The sequence below is a fragment of the Passer montanus genome, unplaced genomic scaffold, assembly GCF_014805655.1.
Source record: "Passer montanus isolate IOZ18808 unplaced genomic scaffold, ASM1480565v1 scaffold10, whole genome shotgun sequence".
NCBI classification, from domain to species: Eukaryota; Metazoa; Chordata; class Aves; order Passeriformes; family Passeridae; genus Passer; species Passer montanus.
Window position 1 is genome coordinate 19,602,294 of NW_024356505.1, and position 16,136 is coordinate 19,618,429.

The 16,136-nt window shown below is 41.5% G+C and overlaps 1 protein-coding gene across 5 annotated transcripts in view; it reads left to right on the forward strand.

The window, feature by feature from the left end:
* The first annotated feature begins 691 nt into the window (after positions 1 to 691).
* SLC25A13 (solute carrier family 25 member 13) overlaps positions 692 to 16,136 on the forward strand; it is a 99,194-nt gene continuing 83,749 nt past the window's right edge. Inside the window, exons 1-3 of one of the 5 annotated variants that reach the window (XM_039708254.1) lie at positions 781 to 807; positions 3,010 to 3,024; positions 6,747 to 6,761. In XM_039708254.1, the coding sequence (XP_039564188.1) occupies positions 796 to 807; positions 3,010 to 3,024; positions 6,747 to 6,761 (42 nt within the window). In that variant the 5' untranslated portion in view covers positions 781 to 795. Of the gene's footprint in view, positions 808 to 3,009; positions 3,025 to 5,330; positions 5,456 to 6,746; positions 6,762 to 16,136 lie in introns of those variants that run through there. The other 4 variants (XM_039708261.1, XM_039708237.1, XM_039708269.1 and 1 more) reach the window with 4 other exon arrangements.

A 16,136-nucleotide genomic window follows, 5' to 3' on the forward strand; every position in this document is an offset into this window, starting at 1 on the left:
CGAGGTGCGCTGCCCAGCATGCCCGGGCAGGCAGTCCCAGGCAGCCGTGAGGCCCGGCGGGCCACGCTTGTGCTCGTCTTGGCTACAGCCCTGGACTGCGGCGGGCTGCTTGTGTGTCACCTTCCTGCTGACTTAGAAACTAGCACGGCATTGACAAAATTTGGTTTGAAGGCACAGATCGTTCTTGGGACACCCCAGAATGATGGCTGGGGATGCTGCAAATGGATGAAACATCCCTCGAACAGCAGCTTGTCTTGAGGGGAAGGAAACAGCGCTGGGCAGGGCAGCAGGGTTTGATGTGAAGGTGCTGGCACCCCGGTGTCCTCCGAACGCGCCGGGGCATTCCGCGGGGTCAGAGAGCGAGTCACCAGCCGGTGACACGGTCACCGTCCCCGGCGGGCGGAGAGGCTGCAGGCCCCCAGAGCCCGGAGCGCCCGTGCGCCCGCTGGGCCAGCAGCCGTGACCGCGGAGCAGCCAGGAGGGCAACCGGGCCCTTCGCAGGGATGAGGCGGTGCTCGCCCCGCAAGGCCGGCGTTCCGCCCGAGGCCGCACGTCCCGCCGCCTCGCCCGGAGCGCAGCCCGCAGTCCGCAGGGCCGCTCCGGACCGTGCCGGGCGATCACGGGGCCGCGGCGGGGCCGGGCGGGGGCGGCGCCCCATCCTCGCCTGTGCGAGCGAGCGGTGACGGCCGGCGCTGGCGGGCTGCTGCGCAGGCGGGGAAGCTGCGTGCCGTGGTCGGAAGGGAGGGGAGCGGAGGAAGGGAAGGGACGGGAAGGGGTGGCCGCGCCGGGCACAGCATGGCTGCCAAGGTAAGGCACCGCCGCCGGCGGGCGGGCGGGCGGCGGCGGGGAAGGGGCCGCGGCGGGGCGCTTGCCGGGTTTGACCTCGGGCCTGTCCTTGAGGAAACCCGAGGTGGCGCCTCCTCCTCCTCCTCGCGGCTCGGCGGCCGCTCGCCGGCGGCCCCGGGGAGCGGGGGGTGGGCAGCGGGCGGCCCCCGGCCGGCGGGGCTGTGTGCCAGCGCGGCGAGCATCCGCAGCTGCCCGCGCCGGGAGCAGCGGGCCTGAGCTCCCCTTGCAGCGCATCGTCGGCGTGAATGACACTGCACGGCGCCTCCCGCGCCCGGGGCCGGGGCCAGGGCCGGTGTCGATGCCGGTGCCGGTGTGGGGCCGGAGTCGCTCTCCCCGGCGAGGCCCCGCGCTGCCCCCCGGGCACCCGTGCCCTGGCCCGGCCGCGGCTCCGCCAAGCGCATTTGGGCCCAGTGGTGCCTCAGCGAGAGCCCCGCCGTGCCGCTTGTTACACAGTGTGCGGATGCTTACAGATACACGCACACACGTGTGCCACACGCGGACACACGCAGCTGTAGGCACGGCAGGATGCAGCGGGCTCTCGGCACGGCGGCTGGCCGGCCCCGGAGTGGGCGCAGATGTTGGCCCTGCCCTGCTTGCAGGCCTTAGCACGAGAGTCCCTTCCTGCTTTTTCTCCCATTTTCTCCATGCACCTTTTTTACCTTCTGTTTCCTATCTGATTATCATTTCCAGTGATTTTTTACTTCTCAGTGCTGTCCTGTCAGGTGGATACCTGCTGTTTAGGCTTTTTTACTCATCAGAAGGATAAACAAATTAAAATACGTAATTTAATCACCTAGTAATTTAGTCACTCAATATACTCCCATCCCAGGAAAGAAATTAGCCATTAGCTGGATCAAGGCCATATCTAAAGGGAGATAAAATTAGATGTAATATTGGTGTTTCAAAACTTACTACTTTCATTAGGTTTCATATTTGAATACTGACACTTCAAAAAGAAATTACTCCATGTCCTTTTACTGAAGTCAGTGATGAAACTTACAACGAGGAAAAATCAGGAAACAAATCTTCCCCAAACAACTCAAAGCATGGCTCAGTGTGGCTGGAGTTGTGTGCTCCTTTATTTCAGCCCTAGCTGATATGATAGTTGCTTTGGTCAGCACCTTTCTCAGTAAGAGTGTAGGTTATCTGAACTGCATGCTCTTTTAGTGGATTGAGCAATATTTGATTCCTCATTGCTAGTGTATATAAAGCAGTCATCCTAAATCTTGTGTTCACTGTTTGTGAATCTCAGCTGACCTATCTAGACTTTTTAAAAATTTTTCATTGCCCACTGGTCAGTTACATGTCAGTTACATCTCACCAAACTATTGGTGTTTAAAGACTTAAAAGTCTTCTATTCTGTGGCTTTTTGAACCTTTTACTTATTTTCTCTTCTCCAAGCAGTGGTTTGTAATCTGCAATCCATTTTAACCTATGCTAGTCACATAAACTTTATGTGTAGTTAGTGTTTATGTATTTGGGAAGACACGTGTGCTCCATGCTACACATTTACGTGGTCTCCTTCTTCCTTAAGCTAGATTTCTTACACAGTTCAGATGCTTAAAATCTACACAAGCATATGTTGGAAAGACTCAGCACTTTGAGAGACACTTAATTGAATATTGTATATGTCAGGTTACATGAGGCTTGGCAGAGAGATACCCAATAAAAAGAATAATGGCTTAATTGTCATGTCATATGCATTCCTGGTGTATTGCAAGGCAGAGATATAGCTCTGTTCCCCAGGGTGTGCAGTTCTCACATAGCTTCCAAGGCAGGCTTCTGGTTTGTAAGACTTAACATGTTCTGAGAGACTTAGGTTAAAAACAAATAAACAAACAAACTAGAACTGTGAGCAGCTAGAGTGGATTAATTACATTACCTTGTGAGACTTCAAGGGGGTTTTTGTCTTCTTCAGTTGAAACAGTTAAATGCAGGTAAATTTCTATTTATACTGAGGTCAGTAGCAAAATGTAAGTAGCATTTTGTACTTTGAGGGTAACATCTGAGCTTAGGATCTGCAAGCACACATATGAATAACTTTGCCACAGAAAGAGCTTCTGGGCCTGAAGTTATTCACATGTGCTTGCAGGCACGGGCCTTGATTTGTGTTCTAACTTCCTCACTGATGCATCTCAGTAATGTTTGCCTTTTTCACCTCAGCCAAACAATGGACTGGTGAGTTAAATGCTTTTTCTAAAATTTCATTAGTACCTTTTCCTTGCCAGTATCCTGCATGACCGCTTCCTTTAATTTTTTAATTATACCCTTTTAGGCATATGAGTCTTTGGGATTGAATGTAATTGGTCTTTGCTTGCAAGATTTCAAATGTTGACATATTAAGCAAACCCAGTCTCTCAAAAGGAAAACCCAAATGGGATACTGTTAAGGCTGCATAGTTAAGCACTCAGGTATCAAGAAATGGGCATTACAACCCCATTTAATTTCCTTCATTGTATATAGCTCAATATTTGCAACTTACACAGCTTTTTAAACAATGTATGTTACATATCAGTGTCTTTTCTTAAACTTTGAAAACATTTTCTGAAACTGTTTGGGAAAACCCTGCTATAAATTATATTGACACAAATTTTCAGTAAAAACCAGAGGTGAGATTTTCCAGTAGATTTTTAACCCCATTGGTAATTAAATTATCATCCTAGGTACTGGCTTCTTTTTCTGCATTGTGCAAAAAAAGAGGCTATGTGAAACACCTTTATGGTAATGCAGGTACAAAGCGCTAATGCTTTACGTAGTGTGTCCTGCTTATTTCTTCATTTTGAGTGTTTAACGATGCAATCACAATGTTGTTTTTCTGCCCTTTAGCCAGATGGTTCTAAAGACAGTTTACGTAGTCTAGCTAATGCCCCTTGCTGTTCACCTGGTGTGTATTTTACAGCAAAATTAAATGTTTGTGTTGAGTGAATGTCAGTTACCCTTGATCCCTATTCTGCTACCAGTTCTGGGCATAGCTGTTGTCTCATGCATGTGCAAAGTGTGACTTGCTGTCTTTTTAAAGTTCTACTGCTTGGCAAAATATAAACATATTTTCAGTGGGAGGTCCTAGGGTATGTCTCAATGAGGCTTCTTTCTGTAGTTGATTTTGCCTTTGCTACTATCCTACTTTGTCTGTTCAACTTAAGGTCAGAAATTGGTATTTGTAATGGGAGCTAGTATATATAATGTTTTTAAACTTTATATTTCATGACCATTACATTCAAAATAGTTTAAAAATGCATTAATGAAAATGCCAAACTCAAATAATTTTGATAGAGAAATTGAAGCCTAGTAAACTGTAAGAACAGTGGCTTAGCATGGAAGGACGTGAACACCATTAAAGTTTCCCTCTGCTGTGGATAGCATGTGAATAAACTTCTGTAATTGTATGAACTGCGTAATAATGATACAGGAGTTGATTTTTAAATACTGTGGAATGTCTCTGTTTTTAATGTAATTGTTTTTTTGTGTGTCGTGTGTGAACTTTTATCTGTTGGGCACGTACTGGTTGCCCATACTACTCAGAATGTATAAGTTACTTTAAAATCATTGTCTTATGAACAAAGTGAACCCAGACATCGCATGCTAAAAAGGCTAATTGTAAAATGACTGTTCAAGTGAAGGCATGAACCTTACATCAGTACCCGATGGGACTTGCTTGCATGCTTAATTTTAAGTGCATGTGTAAATCTTTCTAAGACTGTCATAACCACATCAATAATGTAACAAGAGATTTGTTGCTGACTTATGTGACAATATTTGGGATAGTTCTAATGCAAGGTAAAGAAAATTGGTTATGCAATTTTCATGTATTTAACTTTTTTTTAAATTCTCTTTTCTCTTGTGTTTTTCTGGAACTGTTTATTTATTATGGAAGCTGTATCAGAGGAGTTAAATGTTGTTTCTGGTTACTGCCACATCTACCTTTAAAATCCTAAACCTGGTCACACCAAAAATAGCTAGTCCCCAGGCAGAGGGGGACTTATATGTCTTGGTGTTACTACAGTCAGACATCTCACACTGAACACCCCAGTCCTGCAAGATGCATCGCCTCAGCTGTATTAACTGGAGTTCTGTGAGGGATTGATACCACTGGCCCTGCCTCTACAAACCTTTTTGTCTGCAGAAGCAATCCAGTGCCTGCACGGGATGATGTGAATTAGTGAGGTTTGGGTAAGCAGCAATTCAAATGCAGGCACAACGGCAATGCAGTTCTAAGTAAACATGATTGCAAACAGCATCAAAACTATTAGATGCTGACACAACCATGCCCCTTTGATTTTTTTGCTGCCATGCACCCCTAGTGTGTCCCTTTGTGCATCATACAGCTCCATTTTGCCTCTTTGTTCAGCTCCTTCTTCCGTGCTCGTTTTCCTATGCTAGCAGTAGCATGGAGTGTGCCTGGGAACAGATTAAATTCGCTCTTCTTGCCCTCAATCGTGCCATTCTTCCCTTCCTCCAGCAAAATGGAAGAGAAGAATTGCATTGCATTGGACATGGATTTGGTGGGCCCTCAGAAAAGAAGAGGTGAGGGATTCTGGCATCCTGATGGGCTCCTGTGTCCATGAAAGGAGAGGAGTCCATTGTGGACAGGCTCCAGCCACTCAGTGAGGTCAGTTGTGGAGAGAAAAGTGGTTGGTGAGTAAGGAGAGAGCAATCTGTTTCCCTGAAGCACCACTGAGTTTATGTACTATAGATTTAATAGTGTTATGGCACTTAATAGTACCATGGTAATTTTTTGGATGTGATAGCACTATGTAATATCCACATGGAAAGTCCTGTTGCTAGTCTGTACAGGTCCAGCAGTGCTTGCTCATGTGTAGTTATATTTTCGATCTGTGCAGAAATATGTAAATTCTTATATGTATCATAAGACTCTTCTTTCCACTTTCCCCTCAGAAAAAAACATGCATTTATGCTGTTTATGACTTATTACTGCATCTTGATTTCTTAAGAGACCAGAATTTGCTTGATAGAGGGACATTGAATTTGTATGAGTGCTGATAACTTCAGACCTTTTCTAAGTACAAAGTAGCATGACTGATGACTGCAGCTGAAACAGAGGAGAAACCAAGTCATTTACTCCACTGTCCTGCCTGTTATAGTTTATGTGTTTGGTTTCATTTGGTTTCTTTTACTACATAAATCTTTGTTTATGATGTGTACCTTCAGGAGAACTGGCTGAGTCCCAGTCTCACAAGACTCACAGCATGCAACAGGGCCCACTGGCACTGGCAAGAGTAATCCCAGGAAAGACACTCATGGAGCAATTCTGCCGTGGAAAAATTCCATACAGCTCTCAGCCGCAGTGGATGCTGAGTTACCCTGAAAAGAAGCTTTATTACAGTGGGGTTTTTGTCTCAGTTGAGTTTACCTGTGTCTTTGTACTACTGTATCCTCTCTGACCCCACCTTTTCTTACCAGAGCAAGGTGGGGGCAAGAGGTAGGAGGTGGAAGAGGTTGCTTTATGTCTTCAATATGTTAGGTACTGATGGCATTGCATGTTGCAATTGCCAGTGGTCTTGGCAAGTTTTTGGAACTTGTTCCTTTCCATTATGGTATCCCTGTAAGAGGAATTGCAGGGTGACTTTGCTTCATGTATAGCCTAGGAGCGGGCTACTGGATCCAGCAGTTAAGTGTATACCTTGTCTTTTGTGATGCCTACTGAAAAGTATTTAAAGTTATCTGGATTTTATCACACTGGGAAATAATCTGCTCTTTCTGTGCAGCTTTGTGTCGCAGGAGGTTAGAGGAGCTCTTCGAAGTGTGCCTCAAACCACATGTTAAAGGCACTCCTCCTGGAGCTGTAATGTAGACAAGCTTACAGCCCTGAATGATAAAAATGTGTCTTCTGACCAGCTTGTTTAGGCCCATATCTATTTTATTTGTCTATGTTGTCCAAGGAGTATGACAAGGAGGTATGTGATACTGTATTTCCTGGAAGATGGAATGAATGTGCTGCTAAATTTTAGCTTAATTTCTGCTTTTGATCTATGGAATTGCCTCTGCTTTGGCTGTAGAATGGCTTTACCATACTGAATTGAGCCTGTGTGTTTGTTTGGTGCCAAACGTAAACTTGCATAAGGCCTCTAGGCACTACTTGACTCTGCTAATCACGCTGTTTTGCTTTAGCTACAGCATAATCTTCAGGAACTGATGTTTTATGGTGCTAGATAACTATGGCTAGTGAAATGTAAGGTTGCATGTTTTCTGATGCATTCTCTTTCTGGAAAGTATCTATATATCAGTTATTTGCAGAGAGACAAAGAGGTCATTATAAAAATACTCTATATTCAATTGCTTTGGAATAAAGCAATTTCAGCTGAAGCTGTGTTAAAACACTTAAAGGAACACTGTAAATGCAGTTTTTAAAATAATGTCATGCTATTTACAAGATCTTAGAAACAGGCAATTGCAATTATATTCTTTACCAAAAATGTTACTTGACCTGAACAAAATCCAGTGTGTTAAAGGATGAAATTGCTCACAAGGAATGGGTTGTTGGCATTTTTCTTTTCCTCTGAAGAGGAAAAAAAGAAACATTTGAGAGAGAGAGAGTGGCAAAGTGACTGCATGTACACCAAACTGTGTGCATCTAGAGAAAAAAACAGAAGAAATACAGCTTGTTGCAGGACTAATCACATTCCTCTTTTTGGATACATGTGAGATCCCTAAACATCAGGTGCTGGATTCATATATTTATGATGTCTTGCATGCCTAGGTAGCCTGCCAGAAGTGTTTTTGTGCTGACCTATATGGTCATTCTTCAAGTCTCCTTGAAGATCTGCCTTACACTCTGGCATGTGGAAACCATTTTAGAAAGAGATTATTTTTTTGCTGTTCTTTAGACTGACATCTCCATGCCTAACTTTTTTACCCACTTGACTTTGGAATTAAGAAACCTACCAGAGGTGTCAGGAATCAGTACCAAAACAGCCAGTGTGCTGACTAGGGAGCATCTAAGGCAGCCAGTGGGATTTGAAGGAATAGGGATGAAGAAAAGGGAAGTCCCTGGAGGATCTTTAAACAGCAAGGTTTGCACCTCTGTTTCAGGCAGGGCCATTGCACTGTGTTGTTATAATGCAACACAAGGACTGGGGGTAAGATGTATGGGCCAGAACCTGATTAAATTTCTAGCCATTATGGTACCCTGCTGAGAGGGGGCAAGATTTGGATTTTCTTTTGCCAGCAGTGTTGATGCATTTTGCATGAACGATGCCTCCAGCTGCCACAGCTTCAGAGGGTTGCAGCCTGGTGCTCACTGCCAATGTGCATTAGGCGTGTTGCATGTGTGGTTGCTGGGCTCCTGGTCAGTGTGTCTGAAATGTCTGTACATGCTCAAATCAGGGCTGCGACAGTTCTGGATGTGCACCTTGATGAGACTTCTGGAATCCTAAAACATTAAATTGCATGTGACTTTCTGTTTGTACAAATGGAATGGTTTGTGCATCATGCTGTGACTAGAGGTAGTGGAACGTGCTAATGGATCAGACCCTCAGAGGCTGAGCAAAGTGGAGTTTGTAAATACACAAACACAAGTTTTATCTGTAGAGAGTGCACTGAGATGGGCAGCCTTGTTCCCACACAGACAGATCTTTAAAAAATGCTTCTAAAATCTTAGTGTCATCACTACTCCGTAGCTTTAGGATCTTACTTATTCTTCTTTGAAAGCCAAGGCTAGGCTAGACCAGGCATTTAGGACTGGTTCTTTGCCTTCCTGGTGCTGGGCTGACTGTTCTCTGCTCTGATACCAGGGCTGAACTTGCTTCTCTTGGTTGGGTTGGTGTGGAGAGGTACCTGTTTGTTTCCTGAACTGCCAGGTCACTGCAATTTTTAAAAGCTGGCACTAGCTGTGAAGTTGTGATTTAACTAAGTAATGATTCAGTGGCCATCCTAGGGTAGTGCTGGGGTGAATTGAACTGACTGGGGAAAAAATGCCACAATTTTTTTTTTCTTTTTTTAGTGTATATAAATTGGTTTTGTTTGCATCAGATCAGATCAGTTCCCTAGTACAGTTCACAGCAAAGCAGTTTAAAGAGTTATGTGGATGGCACTGAGCACAGAAATACCTTAAGCTGGAAACCTGTGAAGGGTTGTTTAGTGTGACCACTATAGGAATATTTACTGCTGTGCATTTATAGATACTTTTATATTTTCCACTGCTTGGCAAAGAAATAAGAAGGCAGGGTTTTTTACTTTTGGTAGGTGGTTTGTCAGCTATGGTTCATGCTGGGATAGCCATAGAGGTTGTAGGGATTTTTCCCTGAAGGTAGGAGGTGTGGTGCAAGAATGTAACCATGTGGATGTAACTGTAATATTGCATAGGCAGAATTGTGAGATTGTCATAGAACTAATTGGTCAACTAATTACCCACTAGTTACTTATGTGCCAGTGGGCAAAAATTTAAATTGAAATATGGAAGGTAAAAAATGGAACTGAAACGCCAAGAAAGCTTTGTCGTAATTTTTTTTTAAAATGTTTATACTCTTTTAAAGTGTTTTGTCCCATTTTCTTGGTATAGGCTAATACCTGGACTGATAGGAATATTTTTTAAAGGATTTTTCTGAGTAAGCAGAAGTTAAAAATCAGCCTTTCCTTGCAAATGGTTTCTACTGTTGCGTTACTTTTTTTTAGTGATTGGCTTATTTATGTATTCAAAAGTGACCTGACTTTGCTGTAGAAGAAGTAACTGCCACTTGCTTTACGCAAGTTTGTGGTGGGTTCTGCCTTGATTGACCAGCCTAGCTGGTCCCTACATATTTTTCTAAAAGTGCCGATCAGTCTTAGCTCAACTCTACACACAGAAGATGACTGCAGCCTTAGTCTGTAGGAGTCAGGCAGGTGGTGAAATTCTAACTCTGAGAAATTAAATCCTAACTCTTCAGAAATGTGGGAAATTAAAGGAGGATGACTTTGATGACGGATGCTGAAGATGAGGGAACGTTGAGAGCCGTGTGATAATCTGTGTTTTATTTTCCTTTGATTGGTAGTTTTTGAATGATTGATACAGATGTGAATTGTTAAGCATTCTGTCATTTTATGAATTATCCATATTAAAATGTGTAAAGGTCAAAATGAAAAACAAGGCTACAGAGAGGTTTCATGCATTTGTGGTTTAGGTTACTGTTGCCTTTACAATTTAGGACCTTCACACGCCCTTGGTCTTGCTCCCTGCCAGCCAGTCCACGTTAGCATCAATAATATTAGTTTATCCCTTTGGTAGAAGACCTGATCTCAAAGGCTCTGGACCAGACCTAGAAGCAGGGTACTCAGAACAGACACCTTAGACCTTTTCTGGGATTTGTATTTGTGTAAGTTTTTTTTTTTCTGTTATGTTTTTTTGTTTGTTTGTTTTGGTTTGATTTTGTTTTTTTTTTATAACCCAGATATCATATTTGGAAAACTTAAGCAATCTAGGTTTATTGTAAATAGTACTACCCCAACTGATGATTGTTTTAGTGTTTCCATTCTTAAGCGACAAATTTTCTTTACTCTGTACATCTCTGTAATCTTTTCACATTTTTGATATTCACACTGTTAATATTTAAGGTGACTGTGATTGCTGAATAGAACAGGTAACCTCTCTTGAGACTTTTAATTCTCACTCCACAAACTGTCCTTCGGACAGGTGAACCCTTCCCAGCCCTGTTAGTGCTGTTTGCATTATTACTGATTCTCTTTAGTGAAAACCAGGTGCAAATGATGGAAAAAGATGTTAACACTGCATCTTATTGCATACAACTGGTTAATTAAATTTGATGTAGTATGGAGAGAAACATAGTCGAATATTTATTCAGATCTGTAAGCTTACTTTTTGTCAAGTGCAGTGCTTTGCAGAAAGCTAATAATGAGTGTACTTCAGCACCTCTTTTGGATATCTAGGACAGGATTGTCTGGAAGCAAAATAGACTGATCAGGGAGGCAAATAGTTAATGTCATGTTGTAATTTGAAGAAAAATCCTTTAGAAATTGAGCATTTTAAAGCTCATTAAATGCTTTTTGACCAGCATATATTATCTGATAGAAGCTGCCGGAATACAGAATTAAATTCACCTGCTAAGGTCCAAGTTTTGGTGAGCTGGCAATAATAGTCCTAGTCCTATCTGTAGAACTTTTGTTAGATTATATTGAGATTAGCCACAAATAATATAGCTGGAACTTGATTGTTTCTTCTTTTCAAAACAGAAATTTCAAAGAATAATTTTACTTGAAGGGTATTAGCATTACACTTAAAGGGTGCAGTCTTTAAATTATTTTCCAGTCTTCAGGTCCCACTGTGAATCAATCCCATGTGAAGATAATGTACACTGTAACTGTTAATGTCTAGTTTCTTTTTTAAAAAAAATCCATCAGTTTAAACATTTCAGGGCTTTTAAAGGTTATTTGTGCAATTATGGAGACCTATCAGAAGAGTAATACATGTGGTTTTTACAACTATGATTGTTATGGCCTTGATGATTAGAGTAATTGAAGGATTGAAAGAGTAAACTTAATTTCAAAGCCAACCTTATAAATAAGTAGAAGCAGAGTTTGTTTTCTCTCCTCCTACAGAAGAGGAGACTGAGGGGAGACCTCATCACATCTAGAACTTCCTTGTGAGGGGAAGAGGAGGGGCAGACACTGGTCTCTTTGCTCTTGTGACCAGTGACAGAACCCAAGGGAAGAACCTGAAGTTGTGTCAGGGGAGGGTTAAGTTGAATATTAGGAAAAGGTTCTTCACCCAGAGGGTGGTTGGGCACTGGAACAGCTCCCGAGGGAAGTGTCACAGCACGAGGTCTGACAGAGTTCAAGAAGTGTTTGGACAATGCTCTCAGGCTCATGATGGGGAGGGCATTGTTCAGTCACCTTGGGGATGGCCCTGTGCAGGGACCAGTCCTGTGCAGGATTGGACTTGATGATCCTTGTGGGTCCCTTCCAACTCACCATATTCTGTGATTCAGATGTTTTTGTGTAATTAGTATTCTGAAGTATCAAAACCATGGCTTTTGAGTTAAACAGCTGTTGAGCAAGTCTAAAATAAATAATTCCTGAGCAGTTGTGGAACTGCACAGGGAGGGATGTGTGGGGGAATCAAAGTCTGAGTATTTCCTATGCAGCTGAACAAATGTCTTCAACTGAAAACTTTAGGAAAAGATGAGAACAGAGATGTAATATAGTTGAATTTCACTTGCTGTTTCCCCAATAGAGTTTATTATTTTTCTGTTTGTCACAGTGATTTTGTTGGCGCTTCCTTTGTAATTGAAATTTTATTTACTGGAATCAGATTGTTATGTAAAATGCCATTGACCAGAGACTTTTCCAGCTCCATGCACTGTTTTGTGTTTATATTTTCACACTTTTTGGTTTCTGTAGGTGAATACTACCTGATCTTTATTCACTGAGGATTTAAAAATGTTCTTTCCTGGAGCCAAGCTTTACTTCTAGCTGAGGAGATAAGTTTAAACTTAATAGGAAATGGAAGGTTCAAAGAAGGTTCTGTGGCAGGTTGGAGTCTTTTTTTAGAGCTGGCTTTGCAAAGAGATGAAGAGAAAAAATTAACTAGCACTCACTGTGCTTTGTTTTTCATTCTGACATTGTGTACAGGGAAAAATGCCTGTAGATCTCAGAATATGGAAGGGCACATATTTTTCTTTCCTGATGATGTTTACCCACTACTTAAAAATGCACTCAGTCAACCGGGAGGAGGCTTTCACAAGGATGATCTTAAACTAAATGCCAATCATCCAGCTAGTAGGAGGAAGAAATTCTAATTGTCTTTATATTTTAGTTGCTGTTTCTTATCCCAACTTCCCTGAACTCTCTCAGCCAGTAGAATCATCATTTTGTGGGGGGTTTTGGGCTTTTGCTTCAGCCAATGGATATTTAATTCTGGGAAGTTATCAAAAGTGCCCACTTCATCAAAGTAAAGCAGTAAATTAGAGTAGTTTTAAAGAAATAAATTAGAGCAAATTATTCAGTGTTGGAGTAGCTTGAGCGGCATCTGACTAAATCTTTCATCAAAGGTTGATGGGTGTTAATCAAAATGCAGGTAACATCTCCAAAACGTGAAAGGCCGTCAGGAGGATCATGACACAAATATTCTATGTCTGTACATGCAACTGTGGCTTGAAGGTCTGTGTTCAAATGTGTAGACATGTGGTTTCCTATACTGAGAAATAGAACCTCCTGTCTTAATGCCTCTTAGTAGTGCATGTTTATGGAGTGGCTTTGTTTTTGTTTTTGTGGGAGTTTTTTTTCAGTTCTTTTACACCAGGTGCTCTCCACATCTGCTTAGGCAAGTCTGGAGTCTGGTGTGGGCTCTTAGTGTGGGATAGAGACTGGGATGTTGCCTCATATTAGTAGCAGGGCAGGAGTCTCCCTACTTAAAAGACTTAATTGCAAGATATGTCCTGTAATAGCAGTCATGTATTATCATCTGTCCTTTGTTATTTGACTTTCCTGTCATATCTGTCCATTGTATGACCTGGTGTGTAGGTCTTATTTTAGGGTAGAAGAGGTCTGAAAATTAGTATTACTGAATACAAACAGCAGACTTCATTACTATTGTCATTTTTCTCTGCCTTGGAAATGCAACCTGTTTCCAGTCTTCCCTGAATCCTTGGCTGCTAAAACCTCTTGGTCACGTATTTTATTATTGTAGTTCTTTATCATGTTTGACAACTACTATGATGAAACATCGCTGATTTAACAGATCTTTGACAGAAGAAACCTTTAAGTGAGGCGCTGAGTATGAAAAGCCATTAGAAAAACACGGTATGTAAAAATACTGCATCTGCCTGATTCCTCTCTCAGCCCATTGTGCAGTCTGAATCTGACTAGAGAAATCTTCACGTGTTTGGGAGAAGAAATTTTTGAATAATTTCACATTTCCATTAAAATAGTTTTTGTCACTGACATCAAGTCAGCCTTCCTCCTTCCTGTCACTTCACCTGTCTAAGACTGCTTGCCATTGTGTGTCAGTCTAACTGGAAACTACTTTCTAAAGATCATGAATTAGTCCCATGTTGATGCTGTTCAAAAGGAAGAAAAACATGGCAACAACAAACTTTATACAACTGCTTTTACTCTGTTCACAGATCTAGATCAGTCACTTGGTCTGAATCTTTTCTGTCAAGACTAACTGTTGTGAAGCAGCAGGTTCAGTCTTTTCTGCATTGTGAAGATTATACTACAGGAGTTTTGAGCCTCTTTTGTCTCCATAAGTAAAAGAGTGGTGTAAAACTCTTAATGACTGTAAAACTCTTCCAATTTGCTTTTGGTTTTCCATTACATGTAACCTATAGGTTCAGTATTTCAGGTATGAGACTAGCCAAGACCAGAATACTTAATTCTCAAGTGTGCAAGAATTCAAATTCTTTATAGTTGAAATAGCACTTAATAGTTCCTTACTCTGTGTGCCTTTAACAAGCTCATAATAAATCAGCTTTTCTCCCTTTTCCTGTGGATGTGTGACGAGCAAAGGAAGTCAAGAGAGCACTGAACTCTTGAAAATTATGGAAATATCTTAGGAAAATATGCACAGAAAGACTGCCAAATACACTTGTTTTCCTCTAGTGTTTTTATGAAGTTTTATACAGAATATGTGCCTACAATTGTTTTGTAGCTTTGGAAACCTGGGGTTTTGTGTTGTATATGACCCACAGTTTGATCAAAGAAAGGTATATATAATGAAAACTAGTGTGAGATCTCCTGGCTTTTCTGTTCACTGCAGATTTTCTGGGATAGTGTAGGTTGTGAAAGCTGTGAGGTGTAATCACTGATTGATCACCTGGCTTTTTTTTTTTAGGTAAAGCATTATTTTTTTTGTTTTTCGAAGTGCAGGATCAAGTGGTCAGAAAGAGGTTTTTTTGGAATTCTGCTACAGTTTTGACAGTTTGGGCTAAAAAGTAGGATACTGTGGGATGGCAGACATGCTGTTCTGAATTCATGTGGGGATGTCAGGTTGCTGACATCAGACCAAGTGTCCAAGGAATGAAATGGAAAAGCTTCTGGTTACCTGAGGCATTAAAAGAAAAGTGCTAAGTCTTCTCTAGTGTCTTAGACACTGCTCTGTGTTTGTTAATCTGGTATTTTTAGAGTTTAGTTTGACTGCAATGCCCTCAAATCAAATGGAATTCCATTTCTTGGAAAAAAAAAAATTGTTCAGTATTTATTTCCCCTCTGCTAAAAATGCTTTCCTGAAAGTAATTTTAAGGATTTTATCTTTAAATTCCCATCTTTAAATCAAAATGTTCAGTTTGACATCATCATCATCATTATTTCCACTGCAACCAAGTGATCTCACAAAAACATTCGGAGGGCAATGCAGCAGAAGTAAATTTAATGTTTTAATGAAACAGTTATTTCTTTATGCAAATACCTGTGATAAAATAGACTCACAGATGAGAAGCCAAAATCATTCAAGCTAAAATCAGAATAATTTGTAATTAAAATGCTGAAAATGTTTCCACAGTTTTTTAAGGAAATGAGGAGATTTTAATTATTGTTGTCAGGTATCTTACAACTCAGGTGAATTATGGAGAGTTATTGTGAACTCTTTAACAGTTTTGACTGAGGTGTGGCAAGTCAGTGGCAGATAAACCCCTAGGGTTACAGTGACAGCATTGCATAAAAAATATAGGTCTTCACTGGTTTATTTTATATTCCCACTTGAAACTGTAAATTATTTCCAAGTACCCTCTTTGGTAGCTTCACTTTTCAGTTCAGATCTTTAGCAAGAATGAAGGTCACACAACCACAGTGTCCTGTGGCAGCTGTGTAATCTGCTAATATTTAAACATCAAGCAGTTGTTTGTTGTTAGTATTGAAGGTAAGAATTGTGAAATAAAATGTTAAACTGCCTTTACTTTGTACTCCCTGTCTTCAGGGAGATTATGTAATAAGTTTAAACGAAAACCCATATGGTGCTAGTTGAACAAACAGTGCTACCCTTGTTTACAGGCAAAAGAGAGTGTGTTTGCAAACACATATTTTGGCATATATATTTTAGAGATGACAGGTAAAAATCTTTAAGGGAGAGAGATACTTTGTTAATGTGAAAGTCCAGGTTTTCCATAGTCAGAGGCTAATTGACATGTTTGTGTGGGAAAGGTGGATAGTTACTGTGACTTAGCTTTCACAGACCATGGCTATGCTTCCCATGGCCCAGTATGCCACTGTGTTGAGTGCTGTAGGGATATAAAAAAGAAAAATAAATAACATTCTTTTTGTGTTTCAAGTAGGAAAGTGTTACCTTTTTCCCAAGTGTGTTCTGGAATGCTCCTGTTGTTTTTGTTAGCTATGGGGAGGGGTTC